Source organism: Alexandromys fortis, unplaced genomic scaffold (genome assembly GCF_014885135.2).
Source record: "Alexandromys fortis isolate MF-2015 unplaced genomic scaffold, M_Fortis_MF-2015_v1.1 scaffold_17, whole genome shotgun sequence".
In the NCBI taxonomy this organism is placed as follows: Eukaryota; Metazoa; Chordata; class Mammalia; order Rodentia; family Cricetidae; genus Alexandromys; species Alexandromys fortis.
Window position 1 is genome coordinate 143,665 of NW_026067896.1, and position 20,645 is coordinate 164,309.

Below are 20,645 nucleotides of genomic sequence, written 5' to 3' on the forward strand. Positions count from 1 at the left end.
CTCTCTCTCTCTCTCTCTCTCTCTCTCTCTCTCTCTCTCTCTCTCTCTCTTCCTTAGGATTATGTCCAAGAGCAGTTTTAATGAAGTAATAACTTTAACCTAGAAATGGGGCAGATACACTATCTCATGGCTTTTTTATGAGGGGATATTAAATCTATTGTTTGAGACAAGAAATGTCAGACTGAATATTGCCATGTTTAAATGAACAAATAGTTACAATTTGGAGGTTCTAAGTGAAAATAAAATAACATTTTATGCAATATTATTCTGTCTATTTCATAATATGTACAAGTGCTGCTCACAAAACCCCTGTGAGTACTGTTGAGATGACTCACTGAGTAAAATTACCTGAGTTCAATCCCCAGGATCTTCATCGTGGAAAGAGAACTGACTCTTGAAAGTTGTTCTCTGACCTCTACATGTGTAATATGGTATGGGCACCCTTGACATCCCCAAATACATGTGAAAAAATTTTAAAAGGGAGCCTGTGAGAAACGCCAAACACAGGCTCCAGTTGTCTAGATGTTGAGACTACAGGGGATAGCTATCCTTGTTGTCATTTTTGGTGCTTAATATATATTTTTTTAACCTGGAACACATTTGGATTTTGTAATAGAAAAGCAGTAAATGTCATAAAATATTAGGAAATAATAGTAAGTGAAGCACGAAGTTGTATATACAGGGAGAGGACCAGGGCTGACCTGGGGTCCTTGGTCCAGTAAATCTGCAGAGTAAGACCACTGGCAAGGTCATTTCTTTAGCCTTATCAATTTGGGAAATTAAAGATGATTATATTGTTTATTTTCTATTCATATGATTAAACAATGATGTTGAATAGTGGTACCACCACGATATCCTCTGCACACCCTGAGCTCATACTGCTAATCTTGGTGAATTCCTTGACCCAATAGGTTGAACCAGGGCAATCTGTGGGACCTTTAGATTGGAAATATTTATAGGAGCCTGGTTGGGTCACCAATGCATATACAACTAAGTCATGTATCCGGTAGAGTTGGACTGGTAGGATAAAGGAGCTTAATAATGGTGGAAATAAACAAAAGAGGAAAGAATATAAGATAGTAATGAAAATACATGTTTGAAATTGTCAAATAACAAAATGAAATAATAAACAATGCTTTAAAGCTGGTGATGGACTACAAATGAATATATGAATAAATGCTGTCTGTGGAATTCTTCACTCTACCAAAGAATCATGAGCCCTATGTAGGAACCTCAAAATTGAAACAGTGCTAGGTTAGCAGGTGAGGAGAGCAGGTTTTGGGAGAAAACAACTACAACACAAAGAAGGGGAGTGAGGGAGTTGGCTGTGTTTGCCACATAGAATTGGTGTCCCAGGAACCAGCACCAGCTTTGTTTCTGCTACTCAGAGCAAGGGTCTGCCATCTCTGGTAGGTACCTTGTGGATAGGATCTTTCTGCTTGCCAAAGCAGATCTAGCCACTGGTGAAGAATCTTGACTTGATTAGAAAACTACTACGAGGGAAAACGAGCTGAATCAAGCCTCATTTTCTTTCTCGACAACTGCATTCTTAACATGAACAATCGGTGAGAATGCTCCCAGGAGGCAAAAATCATCCCTCATCCTACAAAGTTGCATGAGTGCCTCACTCTGGGTGTCCCTGGGAAGTCCTTATGATGTTCCGAGCCATGCTTTTCTGACTTTCATGCTAACAAGGGGATTAGTGTTAATATCTGTTAGGCTCATCCTACACAGATGAGCTATTGAGAAAATGCTTCAGTTTCAGAACACTGTTATTATAATCAGTGCCATCACCATCAGCATCATCATTACTAACTCCAAGTAAATTTACTGCAATCTTTAGAGCACTTTATATCTGCCTTTTGCTGAATCAATTTTCTGAGCAAAATCTTACTAGATTTACTATGGAAGTGAACGAAACTTCAGTTGCCTATTGTAAAGGAGGCTTGGTGTGAGTTTGGTGAGTGGTACCTAGCAGGGTATGTGGGTAAAGCGAACTTTGAAAATGCATGCAGTAACCAGATAAAAATCGTTAATGACTATGATTTACATAATACAGAATGAAATCACTATAGCAGTGACTCATTTTTATAAACTTTATTTTAAAATTATCACATATGGCAACTCCTTTGAGATGATCAAGATTGGTAGCACATGTCATCATTGTTTTCTAGCATGCTAAGACCCAAGTGTGGCCGTAGCTCAATACAATGCTTCTGTTATGACATATAGAACCATTTCCCTGCTCTAAACAAGAAGTTGAGCTTGGACTCTCCATCATTGCCTGGCTCCTTGTTAACTGCTCTTTCTTGCCTTAATATTATTGCTTTCTTTGCTTCTTCCTTTCTCCTCCCTCTTTTGCAACATCAAAGTCCCTACCCACTCTATCCTCCTGTCTGATTAGCAGAGGCCAGCTGTTGTCTGCTTTATTAAAGCACCAAATTCAGGACATCTTTAATCAATGTTGCCACGTGGCATTTTGTAATAAAATGCTACGTTACTGTACAGATGAGATTTCTTTGGAATGCCCATAGCTAACTAACTTGCAAGAATTTCATGCATGCTAGCATGCTTTGTGAATCTTCAAGGAACATCTCAGTTTGTTTGAGGTGTTTTCTCTGAGTTCTAAATATGTATATTAACAAACACCTGTCAAATCTAGGCCGTTTTCTTCACTGACCCTCACAAATCTTTCTGTTCTTTAAGGGATTTGTTACCATGAAGTGAGGGCACATGCTTTTAATCCCAGCACTCAGGAGGCAAAGGCAAGGGGATCTCTTTTGTGAGATTTCCCTCAGTATGTTGTGATTACCATTTGTTAATAAAGAAACTCCTTTGGGCCTATAGCAGGACAGAGCTAGGCAGGGAAAACTAAACTAAATGCTGGGAAAAAGAAAGTGGAGTCAGGAGAAGCCTTGTAGCCCTGCTGGAGAGAGGTACCAGATAGAACCTTGCCAGTAAGCTACAGCCACGTGACAATACACAGATTAATAGAAATGGGTTAATCAAAGACATAAGAACTAGCTAATAAGAAGCTAGAGCTAATAGGCCAAGCAGTAATTTAGTTAATACAGTTTCTGTGTGATTATTTTGGAAGTCTGGGCAGCTGGAAAATGAATGAGCTGCCTCCTCACAGCAAATCTCTGTGAGTTTGAGAACATGCTGGTTTACAGAGGGAGTTCTGGGACACTTCACGCTACACAGAGAAACCCTTTCTCAAAACATCAAAGTAAACAAACAAAAAAAAGGAAATAAGAAATTCGTCAATTTTAAAGACATTCTTTCATCAGCTATAACATAAACTTGAAAGTACAGAATTCTCTTTTCCTTTGGAATGTGTTTCCTTCTTTAATCCTGAAATGGGTCCAAGAGACAGGCAGGACCAGTGTCATCACCTTTAACTTATAAATGACAGAGTGTGACCGGAAGCTCAGGGGCACATCTATGTTGAAAGCCTAAGTTTTATGAGAGCCTACATACAGTATGGCCATGTGTAAACATAGAAGATACACAAAGCCTCACAAAGGGAAGTGGCTGACAAGAAAGCTTAAGTGTTTGTGGACATAGAACATGCTAGGCATATACATGTTTATGTGAGACCCGGTTATTCACTCTAATGAGGTTAGCATATGGTTGTTAACTTGCTGGATCAAAGAATGAATTAGAGCCTGTACCAGATCTGAGGCTCACAGGGCAGTCATAGGGCCTCATCATTTCAGAATATCTCTTCCTGTGCCATATATATCCCCAGACCCAATACACATTTACTCTAAAACTCTGGAAGCATCATCTACCACAGGCATATAATGGAAACTACATACCAAACACTCAGGATGGATTTTCCAGCCTTCAGATGAAGTAGACAAGAGTGAAGATGAAGATAGCAATGATGATATCATCAGTTAATATTTATTCGCACTTATCCACCAGAAACCACGCTGTATCTTTACATATAATTATACTTATTTCTAATACTAACTCTTAGAAGGAGTGTGTGTGTGATGTACATGTGATGGTTGAATATGTACATGGGGTGTTTTCATTCATGTCTGCATCTGTGAGGACCAAAGATGGGGTAGGGTGTTTCCTTCTGTCATTCCCTATCTCATATACAGTTGTTGTTGTTTTGGTTTAATTTGGCTTTTGAGGCAGGGTCCTCTCACTGAACCTGGAGCTTACCATTTCAGTGGACTGGTTGACTAGTGAGACCCTGGGATCTACCATTTTCATCCAATGCTAGAGTTACAGACATTCACCACTACACTTGACTTTTACATGGGGATCTGAATTTAAATCTTCATGTTTGCACAAAAGCATTTTACCCACTAAGTCATCTCCTCAGCTTCCCTATAATTTTTTTTACTAAATAAACACACACACACACACACACACACACACACACACACACAGAGAGAGAGAGAGAGAGAGAGAACCAGTGAACATGTTGGGCTCCAGGAGGCATTAATTGCTGTGTTATTCTGGCAGCCATATTGCCTAATCCACAAAGTGGATTACTGGCACAGACCATAGTCTTTCCAAGAAGACTGGAAAAGAACAAAGCCACCTTAGCTGTGGGCAAGGACATTAAGTTTAAGACTGAATGTCCTCAAATAAAAAGTTCTTCTTGTGAGTGTATCATGTTAAATAAATATTACTTTGCATTAGAAAAAAGCAAAGAAAAAATGGATGCCTTGTTCAAGCAACCTCGAGCTGTAAGGAGAGGAGGCCAGTGCAGTGCCTGAGACTCTGACACAAACCCATTGTTTTGACAGCTGCTCGTTTGTCTAGACAACTATGGCTCCACACCTTTGTGATTATAGCCAATGTGCTACATACACCATGCCATGTGCTTTATAGCAATTATCTTAATAATTCCAATGACCTTTTAAAAAGCACAGGATATACTGTTCTCAATTTAAATTGGGAGAAATGAATAATTTTTCTGAGATCACAGATTTGAAAATGAGTAGGGGATTGGTTTCTGGGCCAGGTCACAAGATTGCAGAACCCAGATATAACACCGCATCTTCCCTGAACTCTGAACCAGAAGATGGGGCAGAAATCTGGCAATGCTTCCGTAAGAGGAGGGTGTTTCCAGAACATTAGCTTGGTGTAGGTAGCTCTTCGAAGAATGAGAATGGCTGGAGCCAGGATAGTCTGGCCTTTTCAGATTAGCCAGCAATTTGGGAAGAAGCTTATGGAGGTGAGGTGGACTTTCTGCCCAGAGATGGTAGGTTAATATGAGGACACAGCCTGAACCAATTGGGTGGGACATGAAGAGATGTGGGCACTACAACCTAGAACTCCAGAAGTCTAAAGAGAGACAACTCTGAAGAGTGAGTGAGGGAGTGATAAATGCCTGCTTCTCTCTCTCTCTCTCTCTCTCTCTCTCTCTCTCTCTCTCTCTCTCTCTCTCTTTTTTAAACAGGGCTGGTCCTGCTTAGAGGAGTGGAAGAATTATGCCCTGGACAGGCATTTCATATCTTAGTGAGAAGATTAGCTAGTCAATGGATAATATTTGGAATACTTAGTAGATACGCTGTGATGTGTCCTATGTAAGCTGTATCCCATTAAGTCCTCATTGATACCTTGCCATTCATTGGCTAGTAACCACTATAGGTTTAATAGCCTCTTGTTAACATACATTTAAAGCTTTTTACAGGAGGGGACAGAGTGACAATGGATGGAGTTAAATTACCATTCTCCTAATTTCTGTTCCATCTACACAAACAATAATCCAACTTACATCTTTACTCATAAAAGTGATGAGTCATTAATTAAAAAACAAACTCTGAGCTTTAATTTTTGAGTGAAGGTGTAACTCACAAAACAATCCCACACCAGTTTGGAATTATGATTAATAAAAGGGTTATTCATTTAAGGGGAAAAACTTACAGATTGAGTTAATGAAAACAAGTTTAAATTTCTGACCTAAATTCACTATTGAATCATCAATTTTCTGTTTTAATATGAAGTTGTGAAATATCTTTTTTAAAAGATAGGAGCTATAAATTATGGGGCTTCTTTTTGAGATAAAGGCCAAAATACTAAGTGTAATTGTTGGAAATCTCTGCTCCAGTCTAACTCGCTTTGTGGGTGCTTTGCATATTAAGCCTAACTTTTAATTCAGCCTGATTTGATTTATTGCAGTGGTGAAGAAACCCAATATCAGGGGACAGAAACCTTTCAGTAATCATAACAAAGCTATAAAATTCCATTCTGTTTCTTGGCATGAAGGAAACAAGAATTTTTGACTAAAGAATATAATCCAATGTTTTGATGTCAGCTTCAAGCTTTATATCTTGAAGCAATGGCTTTCATTATTTATGTTTGCAATTGATATTACTTTTTTTTTTACAGATTGAGTTTTAAAGTATCACAAAGCATGGAGAGATGCACTAGTGAATTTTCAAGTAGTTTCAAATCTTACTCTGCATCTGGCTGCACACTGAATTGCGTATCCTCTAAACACCCGCGAGTGTCATTTCAGAAATCAAATACAAGTAATGGGAAGGGTGGAAAAGAAGGAGAAAAAAAAAAAAAGGCTAAAGTGGAATGTTGTCTTGGGCTCTGGTGGTGAAGAGAAGGTTCCTAAATTCTTAAAGAAATAAAGGTAAACAAACCAAAAGTCTCCCACAAAAGAACAGATAAAATGCTACCTGTATCTGGAGCTGACCTGGATGTCAGGGTCGCAGGTAAGCCAGCCCTGAGAGCGTGAGAGCAGAAGAGCTGAGCCACACACCCTTGTGTGTCCTCTAACGCAATCAGGAGAAAGGGCCCTGCACCTTGCCTAGGCAAAACAACAGAGCTGGCCCTGGCTATATGAGTGAGGGGGACCACATTTTCTTTTCCATTCTTGGTTGAGGGGCATCTAGGTTGTTTCTAGGTTCTGGCTATTAAGAATAATGCTGCTTTGAACACAGTTGAACAAGTGTCTTTGTGGTATGACTGAACATCCTTTTAGTATATGCCCAAGACTGGTATTGCTGGTTGTGAGGTAGATTGATTCCTAACCTTCTGAGAAATCACCACACTGATTTTCAAAGTAGCTGTACACTACTCCCACCTGCAGTGGAGGAGTTTCCCCTTATTATTCATCCTCTCCAAAATAAACTGTAATCAACGTTTTTGATCTTAGCCATTCTGACAGGTAAAAGATGGTATCTCAGAGTCATTTTGATTTATGTTTCCTTGATGACTAAGGTTGTTGTGCAATTTCCTAAATGTCTTTTGGCCATTTGAGAGTCTTCTGTTGAGTATTCTATTTTGATCTATACCCCATTTTTAAATTGGATTATTTGGTATTTTGATATCTAGTTTCTTGAGGTCTTTATATATTTTGGATATCAGTCCTCTGTCATGTGTGGGGTTGGTGAACATATTTTCACATTCTGTAGGTTGCCATTTTGTCTTATTTACAGTGTGTTTTCATTATAGAGGTTTTCAGTTTCAGAAGGTCCCATTTATTGGTTGTTGGGTGTCTGTGCTACAGGTGTTATATTTAGGAAGTGGTCTCCTGTGCTAATGCAATCAAGGCTACTTCCTACTTCTCTTCTATCAGCTTCAGTGTAACTGGATTTATGTTGAGGTTTTTTATCCTCTTGTAATTAAGTGATAAAAATGTTTTAAAGGAGCAGATATATGGAGAAAGGCATATAACATTACACTCTGACCTCTACACACATGAATATATTCACGCACATGCATGTACACACACACAAACACGTGCAGATGCATATGCTATACCCACACATAGAGTGCATTTAAAAAATTTTAGTTATATCCATTGGAGTAGGCTAAGTCTCATTAGCAAAGTGATTTCCAAATGTCTTTGAAAGTACATGACTTTTCTCTCATATAACTATCTGTGTGATATAGTAAAAATATTGTTGAATGAATGAATGAACAAATGACTAAATGCATGTGCCTTAAAATGGAGTGGAATCCACTAAAGATTGACTGTCAGACTCTAAAATAATAAAATTGTGTGGTAACCAACGAAGTTTGTGGTACTTGTCATAACAGACACAAGAAACTATGTATCTTCTCAATGATTTTCTAGGAGTGGTCACTAAATTCTGATCTAGGGAGGGCACTGAGTATGGATATTCAAAGCAGGCCACCTGGATTCAACACTTGGCTCAGTAAGGTACTTGGTGTGCAACTGTAGTGATGTCAGTAATATTTCTTTGTGTTATAACTGAGAATGAGAACAATAACCACCTCACCGGGTTATTGGGAAGATTAAACATCTCTTTAAAGGAAGAGCTCATAATAGTGCCCGGCATGTAGGAAGCATTACACTGTGGAAGCATTTGTTGTTATTTATTCTTAATTTTATATTCTCATCCTATGCTGAGAGCTGTTCATGCTGGTGAACTTTGTTTAACACATATCCATGGGAGGGTTCTGCCAAGTCACCCCATCCCAGGTGGAAGGTCAGTTCATTCTGCTCAGAACGTTCTTTCTATCCCAGAAACCTGAGGGTGACTCTCCTCTCAATCTGACAGAGAGTTGGGGGCTCCCTGGTGCCTAGATACCTTGCCCCCATTTGCCTATCGTTAATGTGCTTGTCTCTTCAGCTTGCGATGAGGCTGTAACTGAAGGTTCAGCCTTGTCAATTTTGGTCAGGGGAAGCCTTCACTGTTAGATCCCCTCAGCTCGCCTTGTGGAAGGCTATGTTGGTTCTGCATGCTGTCACACTGCTACAGCTATGCCCTTGTATGTCCTTCTTCCACTGCCCCCCCCCCAATGTAATCCATGAGTGTATGAAATTCTTCCCTGGTTCCTGTTTCCAGGCAACACAAAGTAAAATGTTATCTGAGACTTCAAGACACTTGGTGAGGTTGCTTAAGGGTCACAATATCCGAGGCCAAGAACCAATAAAGAAACGTGGGACTGCAGGAGAGAGGTTGTGGCGAGATGTACAGAAAGACCTGGTTTGGGTCAACACAGGACCTGGATGCACTTAATTGAAAACAACATGCTTAGACCATGTTTCCCTGGCCACCTTCAGATGCCATTGCTTCTGTTCACAGAATGTGATTTTCAATCCAACCTTAGTTGTTACCAAGCCCACTTGGAAGGAAGGAAGAAAGGGAAGGAGGGAGGGAGAGAGGGAGGCAGGGAGAGGGGAGGGAGAGAGGGAGAAAGGGAAGACAAAATAAAAACCCAGTAACACTTCTTTCCCTTAAGGCTTTCTTTAGTTATAGGTCTTAAAAAGTAAAACTTAAAAACTCAATCTTTTGATGCATAAAGAAATTGACTATAGTAAAGTTGTACTTGTAGTTTTTCCTGAAGAGAACAAACACAAAAAGATGAACCAAACCATTAAAATGTGAGGTATCTCAGCAATTTCTTCCACTATCTTTTTGTTTTGTCTTCCAGCAGATCATACAGTGCTAAATATTAAGTGTTTACTGCCACACTATCTCAATACTTTATGATTTTACTTTAATACAGTTTCTGTAGTTTGCACCTTTGTATTTCCTCCTGATTTCCTCACCACCTAAGACAAGGCTCGCCTCATTGAAATTCTTCTTTTTCTCATTGTTCTGCAAATGCAAATCCTCCCTATCCTCACAACAGAGCTATAAGAACATTACTTTCTACCTCCACTGGGAAAAAAATTGGACAGAGTCCCTGAAAAGAAACTGTGCATATGTTCACTGTGGTCCAGATAATCAGTCTGACCAACAGTATCCTCCCCAGGACACAAACTGATTCAATGGAAGGAGTGTCCAACAATGACTGATCACTTACCACTGGACAAGACAAGAAAATGGTCATCGGTGGCTTCATCCCCCATTTACATCTGTATCTCCTTTCCTCTCACCCACTGCCATCCAGACTGTTTTGAACAGTTGCCAGGAACCAAACACAAACAAACAAAGTCATGGGAAGTGCATCTGAGTTGACAGGAGGGAGGAAAGGAGGGAGGCATGGTGGGAAGAAGGGAGGGGAAGGCTTCCTAGGATTGCAGGACACCAGAGGTGACAGCCTCAACAGCCCTGACTGACTGGACCAGAGATGCTCAAGCACCTAAGCGGCAGGGACAAAGGGACTGGGAGGGAGCTTAGCAGTGGTGTGGTCTCCTAACATGTGTAAGACCCCAGGTTCCATTTTCTAGACTGCTAAGTACATTCATTAGTAAGTTAAAGGTGATGTGCAGAAGAGAATGGAGAAAACTGTGCTGTCTTGTCCTCTATAGTTTTTCCTGCTTCATATATACTAGCAAAATGTTTTGACACTTTCCTGTTGAGAATTTTCAATGTATTTTTTTGATTTTCATCCTTTTTATTATTGTTGTTTTCGTAGTATAAACTTGCAACTTGGAAGGGATGGAAAAGATAATATTGCTCTCCCAGTTCACTGCTTTCTTTAAAATATACACTAATGTGGCTGGAAAGATGTTTCGATTGTTAAGAGTGTGTACTGCTCTTGCAGAGGACCCAAGGTTGCTTTTCAGAACTCATGTCTAGTGGCTCACAATTACTTATATCTCCAAATCCAATGTGTCCAACTCTCTCTTCTGGCTTCAGAGGGCACCTGCACATACCTAAACACAAATAAGCAGATATATAAATAATTCAGAATAAAATAAAATTTAAAAAATTATACACAGTAATATATGTGGGACTTTGCTGAGGTGTTTTCTTATAATTAGTTACTGCATCATTTTTAAATGTAAACAAATTTTGGTGCCAGATTAGAGCCCAGATGCCTTATAATTACTGCAAAGAGAAATGAGGACTCATGCTAGCAAATACATCACACAATACTTAATCATACTAAACTGTTTTTGTTTCTAACAAGGTCTTGTAAACCATGGTAATTCCTATTTAAAATATCAAAAAAAAGCAGACAGAACAGAACAATTTGTCCAAAAATCACCGCACCGTAAAAGAAGAAGGCAAGAACTCTTTGATCTGAACCTCAAAGACCTAAGGTAGCTTCCAATTCCATGGGAAAAAAAAAACTGCAGTACATATTTGTAAACATAAAACAAAAATATAAGGTCTAGTCTATTGTCTACTGCTCGCTCAAGTTTTAGAGTTTTAGTCAGTTTCAACATTTTTGGGCATTTGCTTGTTTGTGCTGAGAAAGGGTCTCTGGCAGCCCAAACTGACCTCGAACTTGCTTATGCAAGGATGATACTGGGTTCCATTTCCTTTTGCCTTCACTACCCATGAATGCTTTCACCACAGGCTCAAATTTCAACAGTTGTGTGAGTTTATTCCTAGAGTCAACTAAACTTTAGTGTAAATTACTGCTAACAACATTACTAGTTTACAAGTTTTCTAAGCAGAAAGAAGTAAAATAATATATGTTCTTCTACCTGTTCCTACCCTTAGCTGGGTATTCTTTTATTCATAAACACCTACACTGTTATATGCTTTTATGACTTACCTCTTGAATATCTACCTTGAGACCACTAAAGTTCAGAACTGTAACTCAAGCCTAAATCTTTAAAATGTATTCTTTGGTCTATGCCAAAGGATCTGTAGAAAAAAAACCTGGATGGACTGGTGGCTAGTGGGTATGGAAACTTGAGGAATCAGGTTGAGGGTGGGCAGAGGGGGACAGTGCTGAGGGAGATGGTTGGAAAAGGGAGCTTTACGGGTTTGGGTAGAAGCATTATGCAAGAAATTCCCATGAGTCTAGAAGGATGACTCCAGCTAAGACTCCTGGTAGCAGTGGATACATAACCTGAATTGGCTATTCCCCTGGTTGTCATCAGAGAACCTTCATCTAATGACCAATGGAGGCAGATTCAGAGATCCAAGACCAAACACTGGGCAGACTCTGGGAGTCCTGCTGAGGAGAAGAAGTGGGGATTATAGGAGCCAGGGGTGTCAGGGAAATTGGAGGAAAACCCACAGAAAATAGGAGCCTGGCTCATGGGAACTCACACAGTCTGAACCAGCAACCAGTGAGCCTGCATGGGGCCAACCTGGGCCCTCTGCATATAAATGACAATAGTGTAGTTTGGTCTCTTTGTGGGACTCCTGGCAATGGAGACAGAGGCTGTTTCTGGTGCTCTGGCTGGTTCTTGGGCACCCATTCCTCACGCTGGATTGCCTTGCCCAGCCTCAATACAGGGGAAGGTACTTGGTCTTATAACATGCTTTGCTGATGCCCATGGAAGGCCTGCCCATTTCTGAGCAAATGTGGAGAAGGAGTGGACTGAGGTGAGGTGGTTGGGATATAAAATAAATTAATTAAATGAAAAAGATCGATATCCCTCAACAACAACAACAACAAAAAAGACAGGAAAAAAGAAAAAAGTAAGAAAGAAAACTCACAGGACTGGAGAGATGACTCAGCGGTTAGGAGAACTGCTACTCTTCCAAAGGACCTAGGTTCAATTCACAACACTGACATGGCAGTTCACAAATCTCTGTAACCCCAGTTTCAGGGGCTCTGGCATCCTCATCGTACGTAAATAAATAAATCTGAAAACCAAAAGGGAAAATTCACATGCCTACCTAAGAGCGCACCCTAGCAAGATGGTCAAGCATGTTTGCTGACTACACTGCCAGGGAAACAGACTCAAGTGTTTTATTTCCTATCTCATCTAGGGATAATTTATGTATTTTACAGTTTTTCTTTTTTGTCTGTTTCATAGTAATGGAAACATGAGTTTTGTTCTATATCAGCACCATGCTGATTTTGTAAAACTGAAACCAGACAACTTCCTTGGCAAAGACTTGTGGAAGGCACCAAGCAGTGGAACGTTTGGTTCTAAAAATAGATTTCATTTGGATTGCCTGCAGATTCTCGTCATAACCTCAGTTCACTTGCTATTATTAGCAATTGGTGATTAATAGTTGGCTGACTCGGTTTGCTTTGTTTTCAAGTACTGTCGCCTTTCTGTTATATCACTTTTCAGGATGATACCTCAAAATTGATTTCTAGCCTAGATCCACGGTAACATTTCACGGAGCAGCAAGTGGAGAACAACCAAAAACTGTGAAGTCACATCTTTTTGCTTTTGCAACTTCACATACTTGACAGCTTACCTTGGGATGTAGCACCTGTTTGTCGAAGCTCATAATTGACATTAGAAATGCTAGCACTCAGCTATGTTCATAGCAGCATTGTTTGTCATAGCCAGAACCCAGAAACAAACTAAATGCCCCTCGACCGAAAAATGGATAAGGAAAATGTGGTACATTTACACAATGGAGTACTACACAGCAGAAAAAAATAACGATACCTTGAAATTTTGAGGAAAATGGATGGAGCAAGAAAACATCATTTTGAGTGAGGTAACCCAAACACAGAAAGACAAGTATCACATGCACTAACTCATAAGTGGTTTTTAACCATAAAGCAAAGAAAAACAGCCCAGAAATCACAATCTCAGAGAACCTAGACAATAATGAGGACCCTAAGAGAGGCATACATAGATCTAATCTACATGGGAAGTAGAAAAAGACAAGATCTCCTGAGTAAATTGGGAGCATGGGACTTTGGGAAGTGGTTGAAGGGGAGAGGCAGGGAGGGGAGCAGAGAAAAAATGTGGGCTCCAGGGATAGAACTGATGTCATCACATTGACAGCAACATCCTAAACCTGCGAACCATATCACTGGCCCTCATTTTATATAGTTTCTTCTGAGATGCCAGTACTAGTACAGGTAGGAAGACATCAGTTAAGATTTTCTTACTATATCCTTCAAAGTTTAGTCTGTAAGCTGGAAGTCCTCAGATCACATGATAATGATCTCTGGTCTGCCCACAGCTATCTTTTCTGTATCAGATATACACTTCACAAAATCCAACTGAATTTTAGTCTCTTTCAATTTTTATAAAAAATTCACTTAGCAAAATGCAGGCATATGCCTTCATAATTTCCAGAGTTAGAGGCATGGCTGATGAACACTAATGGTCCTTGGCTAAACCCTTCTGCATAGGCGATGTGGATAGCCAACTCATGTGGAATCAGTTCTTGTCCCTCTCATCTTACCTGATGATGCTTTTGAACACAAGATCATGGATAACTTTATTTTTGTGCACTTTATAGTGACTCTTACATTGGTACCAATTCCCTTATGAGATAAAGGCTCAGGCTTGTGTTATTTTCTTCAAAGTATAAACACAGAGAGTCCAATAAATACCCAGAGCTTTGGAGTTTGTCTTCGGGGAAGCTGACAGATACATCTCTTCTGTAGATACATCTGCTTATTAATTTTTATCACTTCCTGTCCAAGCTGAATCACAGTTTCTTGTTAGGTAAATGCTTGATAAACAAAATGAATTCATAACCCAATTTTCCTCAAGATAGGAATTATATTTATAGTTCCTTTCATATTTCTTTTATGTCTGTATTATTCAGAGTCTTTTTCCAGTTTCTCATCAAATTGTAGTCTTATTATAGCTTCCAGATGTTAATTGTTGGAGAAAACAGAGGTGTCAATATACAACCAAGCCTCAGGGATGAAAAGTAGACTGAGTCCTTTGTGGGGACAGAGGTGATAATATATAGCTTAAATTAGATTTATTTTATTTTTATGTGACTGTTTCTGTGGGATATGTGCAGGTAAGTGCAGGTGCCTGTGGTGGCCAGAGGCTTCAGATCCTCCTGGAGTTACAGTCCAGTATGAGTATTGGGAACCACATCTCTGCAAAACTGATGTGTGCTCCTAACTTTTGAGCTGTTCTAACAGAACTTTTCCTGGGGAAGCACAACACACATGTCTATTCACCCTAGATAGGGAGCCCAAGACAGACAAATGTACAAACACCACTAAAGTACAGTTTGGTGAACCAAACTGAGTTTTACTGGGGTTGCTTCCCTACAGGAATGTGATTAAGGGATTACTTACAGGAACAGAAAAAACTCAATGGAGGCTGCATTGCCAAAGCCCACCTTGCATGGATGATGCTCACAGCTTGGAACATGGAACACCCTGCACACCTACAGACAGCTCAACAGGCTTGAGAGTGACCATTCTAGTTGCCTCTTCCTGTCAGCTGGCCTGGTCTCAGAGTCTTCTTGAAGCTTTTCTCTGCTAAGAGTCTTCTCTAAAGCTCAGCTCTCTCCTATAACCTTGGCTTACAGCTTTTTGAACATAGTGTTAATTTTTTTGTGAAACCTCAGAACCTTCCACTTCTAACCATGTTCTTCAACCACAAAGTGTTCCCCTTACAAATAAGTCCATAGCTGATTCTTTCAGAAGCCAAGCTCACTCTTCTATTTCTCCATTCCCCCTTTTAGGCTGCTCATAAGCACCAGGAAGTTGGTACTCTGAGCAAGAGTTGATGTCATAACTTGTGATTGTCCTGTTAAGTTTTCCTTTGAGATTTATAACAGTGATTTATCACCAAAACATCCTAACAGTCACCTAAGATGTGACCACAGTTTAGTCTGAATTCCAAAATGGCTATGGCCTTATGGCTGTATCTTTATGTATGAGTGTCTTAAAGGGGCACCGCTTTTATATAGTATGGCTTGAGCTTTGGAGTAGTATTTACCTACAACACAGTAAATGTATATTTTTAATGTATCCCAAATGATAATAAAATAGCCACCAATCTGAAAAGTCCCCATCCTCTGGGAATGGGTACCGTAGAAGAAAATGGATTCATAATTCATTCGGTTCCTAAATCAAAGAGGAAAACAGCAGTAGAAATTATAAGGGTCTGTGTCTGTCTGGTTCTGCAGCACAGCACCGCACTGGACTGCAAGGCAAAGCCTGATACTTCAGGTCAGTCTCCTCCACGCAGGGAATGCATACTCATTCTTTTCTTCAAGCCGGGAACTTTACCCTTTTCTGAACTTTCCTTTCATCTGCTATTTTCTAGAATCTCTATCTAATTTTTCATCCCTATTTGTTGCTTCCAAATGTAAACACTATGTGGTAACTGAACTTAGATGTCTGAGGGGTGCATAGGGGTGAGCACAAACTGTGGGCGGCAGAAATGGCTTTTAAACCTTTTATGAAGCTGAGCTTTGGAGCCGTTGTGTTTTAGGATCCCCCTTCCTCTGCTTTTTTTTGGGGGAGGGGTCGAGGATAATCTTAACACGCACTTGTTGCATTCTTATCTTTTCTGGATTGCAATTTTCGTGATCTGGTGACCTGTGAACACTGTAATTGTTTGAAAGGAATCTATAAACTTTCTCATTTTCTCTACTCTCATCGCTGTTTCTTTATAGTGACCTAATCCTCACAAGGCAGAAAAGGCTCAGTGTGCCCATCAGCTTTTACCGATTTTTCTTCAGAAAATTAAAGCGAAGAAAAAGAAAAGGAAGGGAAAAGAGATGGTGAAGAGAGGAGAGGGCGTTGAGAAGGAGAAAGGGGAGCGAGAAAATGAAAGAGTACTAAGGTTTGCTGAGGCACGTTCCTGGGGCAGCCACAGCACGGAGTCGCGGTCTCCCACTGGCTGTGGAAGCTGCCAATCGCAGTGTAATCCTGTAAGAATTTCTCCCGGGTTTATCCCGGAGCCATTGCCGCCTCCTTTCTCCTAGTCGCCAGGAGGAACCGGGAGCTGCAAGCGTGGAAGAGAGGGAAGGTGGGGGTGGAGGAGGCAGAGGCGGAGCAGGACCAGGGAGAGGACGCAGAGGGTGTGGGGGGCGGAATCGAGGGGAGGACCCGGGAGGCGGAGGCGCGCAGAAGGAGGGGCGCAGCAGCCAAGCCACTAGCCCGGCCCCGGAGCGCTGTTCTTCAGATTCTCCCGGAGCTCAGGCCGAGCACATCGCGCGTCCCCGCCGCTCTGCACCCTAAACTTCAGCGGCAGCTCCTTTATCGAGCTTGCTTCAAATCAGACTGCACTACGACCCGGACACCGAGTCCGCGGAGTGAAAGCACACCGGCGAGCAGAACCAGCCGAGAGAAGCAGCCTCACGAAGCAGCAACTCCGGGTTGGGAGAGCAGAAACCAACAAGTTGAGAAGGCGCCGCGTTCCAGGGCGCAGCGCAAAAGCCGTAGCAGGCGCCAGAGGAGACAGCTAACGCCCGGAATCTGAGCCCGAGCTCGAGACGAGCTCCTGCGGCGGCTCAGCTCAGATATTTCTAGGACCCCTGCGCTGTCCGCTGTGCTTCGTTTCATCGCATTGCGAGTCACGTCCCCGGGGGAATATGCAGTGCGCGTGGATCCTGCTCACCTTGGGCTTGATGGCCTGCGTGTCGGCTGAGACGGTGAGTGAGCCAGGCCGGGGACCCGCACTGTTTTGGGTGCCCAGGCTAGAAGAGGAGCCAGCGGGTAATTGGGGAGCGCCACCTGGGGGATCTCCCATCCATAGATGAGGGGCTGACTAGGATCTGCCGAGACAAATGAGCTTGCTTTTCCACCGCTTAACCCTGGTCCGTTCCTTTCACCTCTTGCAGAATTGAGCTGCTACAGAGTGTTAGCCCATGTCTTCGGGGATGGGGGCACAATAATTGCATCTCAAAGGCTCCTAAAGTCACTCTCAACTTTTCGGTGTCAGGGGATTTTGTGGTGTGGTCCAGGAAGGACAGAGGGCTAAGAGTGGCCGGTCGTGAGAGCACCGCCAAGGCAGGAAAGGATCCTGTAATCTCTCGCACTGGGCAAGCCCCAGGGATGAGTTGGAAACTTTGGGGAGGGGCTGTTGCTCGAGACCCTCTACTCCAGGCTTTGTGCTTGACTGAAAGCAAGTTTAGGGAGAAAGAAACTCGAGAGTATGGGGAGAGGAAAGTTTGTAAAAGTTCATTTGTTTGATGCCCCCTGTTGCTGTGGCAAGACATCCACAGTCCGTGGAGACTCTGTCGGTGGTCTAGTTGGAGATTCTCGGCCGCGTTTTGCGTTCGGAAACGGACCAGGTCTCTGGCCTCTGGTGTCTTCCACGAGCCCTCCTCGTGGAGAGAGGCCCCGGGCTTTAGGGGAGAGAGGGAATTTTAATCCGATGGCATTGGAATGTCGTAAAATGGAAAGGTGAAGGCGCTTGTGACATTGCTATGGTCCACAAAACCTCTGGCTTCTGGGGAATGAAGACTTGTCTCCTGCCACCCTCACGACCCTGTGGGTCTTGGACTCTTGTGAGAGAGACCGTCTTCTTCCAGTGCCAGCTTCGTCTCTTGGTGGCGGTAGGGATTTGATTTCTCCTCGAGATTTCCTTTCTGGGATTGGAGTTTGTTTCTCCGACTTGCCCAATGAACGCCCTCTAATGGTAAATGCCTTCCAGGCTCGCGACTGGTGCGGTGGCCTCTACCTGGGCCACTGCAACTGTTTTGGCAGATGGAAGTCAAAGCACCTTCTATTGGCTTGCAGTCCCAGGGCTTCCTTCACAGTTAAGCATGCTGATCTTTCCTCTTGTTCCTATGCCACTGCTTTGGCTTCTTGTAACTTGTCCAATTCGAATTAATGGGAAGGTCCCTTTGAAAATACTGTGTATCTTTAGTTGGGCTTGGAAGTCTCTCCTTTTTGACCCTAGGCAATTAGGGAGTGGGAAACCTTTTGGCATCCAGCAGAAGATGGACATTTGAGATTAGGAGTGGGGGGTGGGCGCGAGATGCTGTGCGGGTCAGAAGGTCGCTGTACATTGTTTGAGAGGCTGGGGAATTTAGGATTGGAAACTGTATTTGAACTATTGGGATGTGAAAGTACAGCTCTGAGACCTATGGGATTTCTCACTGGCAAATGATGTTTAATCCGTTGGAATTAGTAATCTCTTCCGATTAATTCTGAACTTTAGCTTGTTATAAACCAAAAGGGAGCTATTTTGTGTTTGTTTAAGAAAAAAATTGCTCATCTGTTGCAAAATAGGGCAACAGAACAATTTAATTAAATTATTTTCAGAGCAGTTCCCTGTAAACTGTAGAGTTGGGGGACCTTTTCTTTACAGCACCCCATTCAGAGATTTGCTAGGAAATGTTCCCCTTTGGGGATTCCAGGGAAGAAAAGCCCTTTGGAGTTTCTGTGTGGGTTTGATAGCTCCTTAAGGGATAATGGGTTTTGTTGCTTTTTTGTTTTGTTTTTTGTTTGTTTGTTTCCTGAAATGTGCTTGTCTCCTCTCCCTGCCACATTTCCCTCAACGTCTTTATTTTGGGGCTCTACCATTTTCTCAGTTCAAACCAGAACTGAATGTTTTCCAAGTGAACAGCTTTATTGGAAAGATTATGTTTTGAGCTCTTGAACTGTCATTCAAAGGGTGATTAAATATTTTTAAAATGTCAACTTGAGAATCCTACATAGTGCCTTTGTTGGGAAGTGAGTCAGTCTTTCTCAGTAAAAGCTGTTTCAAAACCCAGACCGCTAAGAGCCCGTTTATATTGCTTTACTGTCTCTTGTTTGCCTCACCTAGAGCAGCATAAATCTACCCATACTCGAAAGGGTTAACTTTCAAAGGGTTAACTATTACAAGACATTATTTTCAGAACTTTGTATTTTAATTTGGAAACTGTAATGGTGTCCTAGGTTTAACAACTAATGATTGACCTCAAAGATTCTTTTGGCAAGGAAGGAAAAATATTGGCAGCTAGTGAATTCTTTAGTTTTATACTTAGTTCAGAGGGTAGAGAAATGTCTCAGGCACTCAGGTTCAAAACTGTTTGGGGAAAGGAACTAGGGGTCCCCTCCTGAATACAGAGACAGCAGGGACGCCTGTTTCTAGCGAGCCATTTATGCTCTCCACTGACAGCTGAGGACTTTCGCTGCCGGGAGGATGTGAAGGGAGAGGCCAGCTGAGTGGGGCAGCAGTGACGTGATGCTAGGTTTTCTGTCCATTTTTTTTACAAGACTGTTTAATCTTTAGAAATAATATAGTGCAGACTTCTATAAACATATAATTTGAACTGGAAATATGTTTAAGGAAAGGAAACATTTTGACCTGGTGGAATTTTATAAACATGCTTAGATGTGTGTAAATTAAAAGAAACTCTCAAGTCATTTGGAGCTATGAGCTATTCCAAAAGGCATTATGAAAGTCAGGCTCTAGAAAGTTTGCACCAGAAAGGAAGTGAAGATTGAAATACTATAGTTCTTAGCAGTCTTTTTTTTTTAATGTATTTTGTCAGTTCTAATAGGACAAATTACTTGTGCTGGAGAATTTGACAGAAACAAAAAACAAAGGCTCTTTATCTCTCAGTTCAATATTAGCAGTAGACTCTCATTTAAGAAGAAAAGCTCGGAGGATGGGTGTTCAAGAAGGAATTTGAGTATGTCTTGGAATGCTTGCTTATAGGGACTGGAATGCCCTTTTATTTTCATTAAACATGTTAATCAATAAATAGTACTTTTGTATATTTATGAGATGACCTATGATATTTTGATTCATGTATGCATTATGTGCTGTTCAGATCAAGGTCATATTCCCTGAAAATCAGCCTACCAGTGGACTGTGTACATAATCATTCAAATGGCACCTCAGATAATCATTAGGTGAGAAAGAATTTTGAAATGCCAGCTAGTTTTTCCAAAAGCAAGATATGTTTTTCAAGCCTCTAGAAGCCCCCAACCACACACACTAGACCTGACCAAAGGTAACTTGGAGTCTTCTGGAAACTATCTGTCCGGAGGCTGACTTGGCTATGTAGAGCTTAGCCAGCTCTGCCATTAATTAAGGTTTACAACGAGTCTAGTCAAGCCATTGTGCTATTGGCATGTCTGCTGGCTGTGACCCAGCAGGTCCTCTCAGCTGAGGTTCTCACCAAGCTGTCCATCCTCCCCTGCCAGAAAACCAACCA

The 20,645-nt window shown here is 41.5% G+C and overlaps 1 protein-coding gene and 1 pseudogene across 1 annotated transcript in view; both read left to right on the forward strand.

Moving 5' to 3' along the window:
* Positions 1–20,645, forward strand: part of LOC126513887 (POU domain, class 5, transcription factor 1-like) — a 467,898-nt pseudogene that overhangs the window by 119,684 nt on the left and 327,569 nt on the right.
* The window catches only part of Sdc2 (syndecan 2), a 94,090-nt gene continuing 90,093 nt past the window's right edge, over positions 16,649–20,645 (forward strand). Inside the window, exon 1 of the mRNA XM_050162483.1 lies at positions 16,649–17,141. Coding sequence (XP_050018440.1) covers positions 17,082–17,141 — 60 coding nt within the window. The 5' untranslated portion in view covers positions 16,649–17,081. The remainder of the gene's footprint in view (positions 17,142–20,645) is intronic.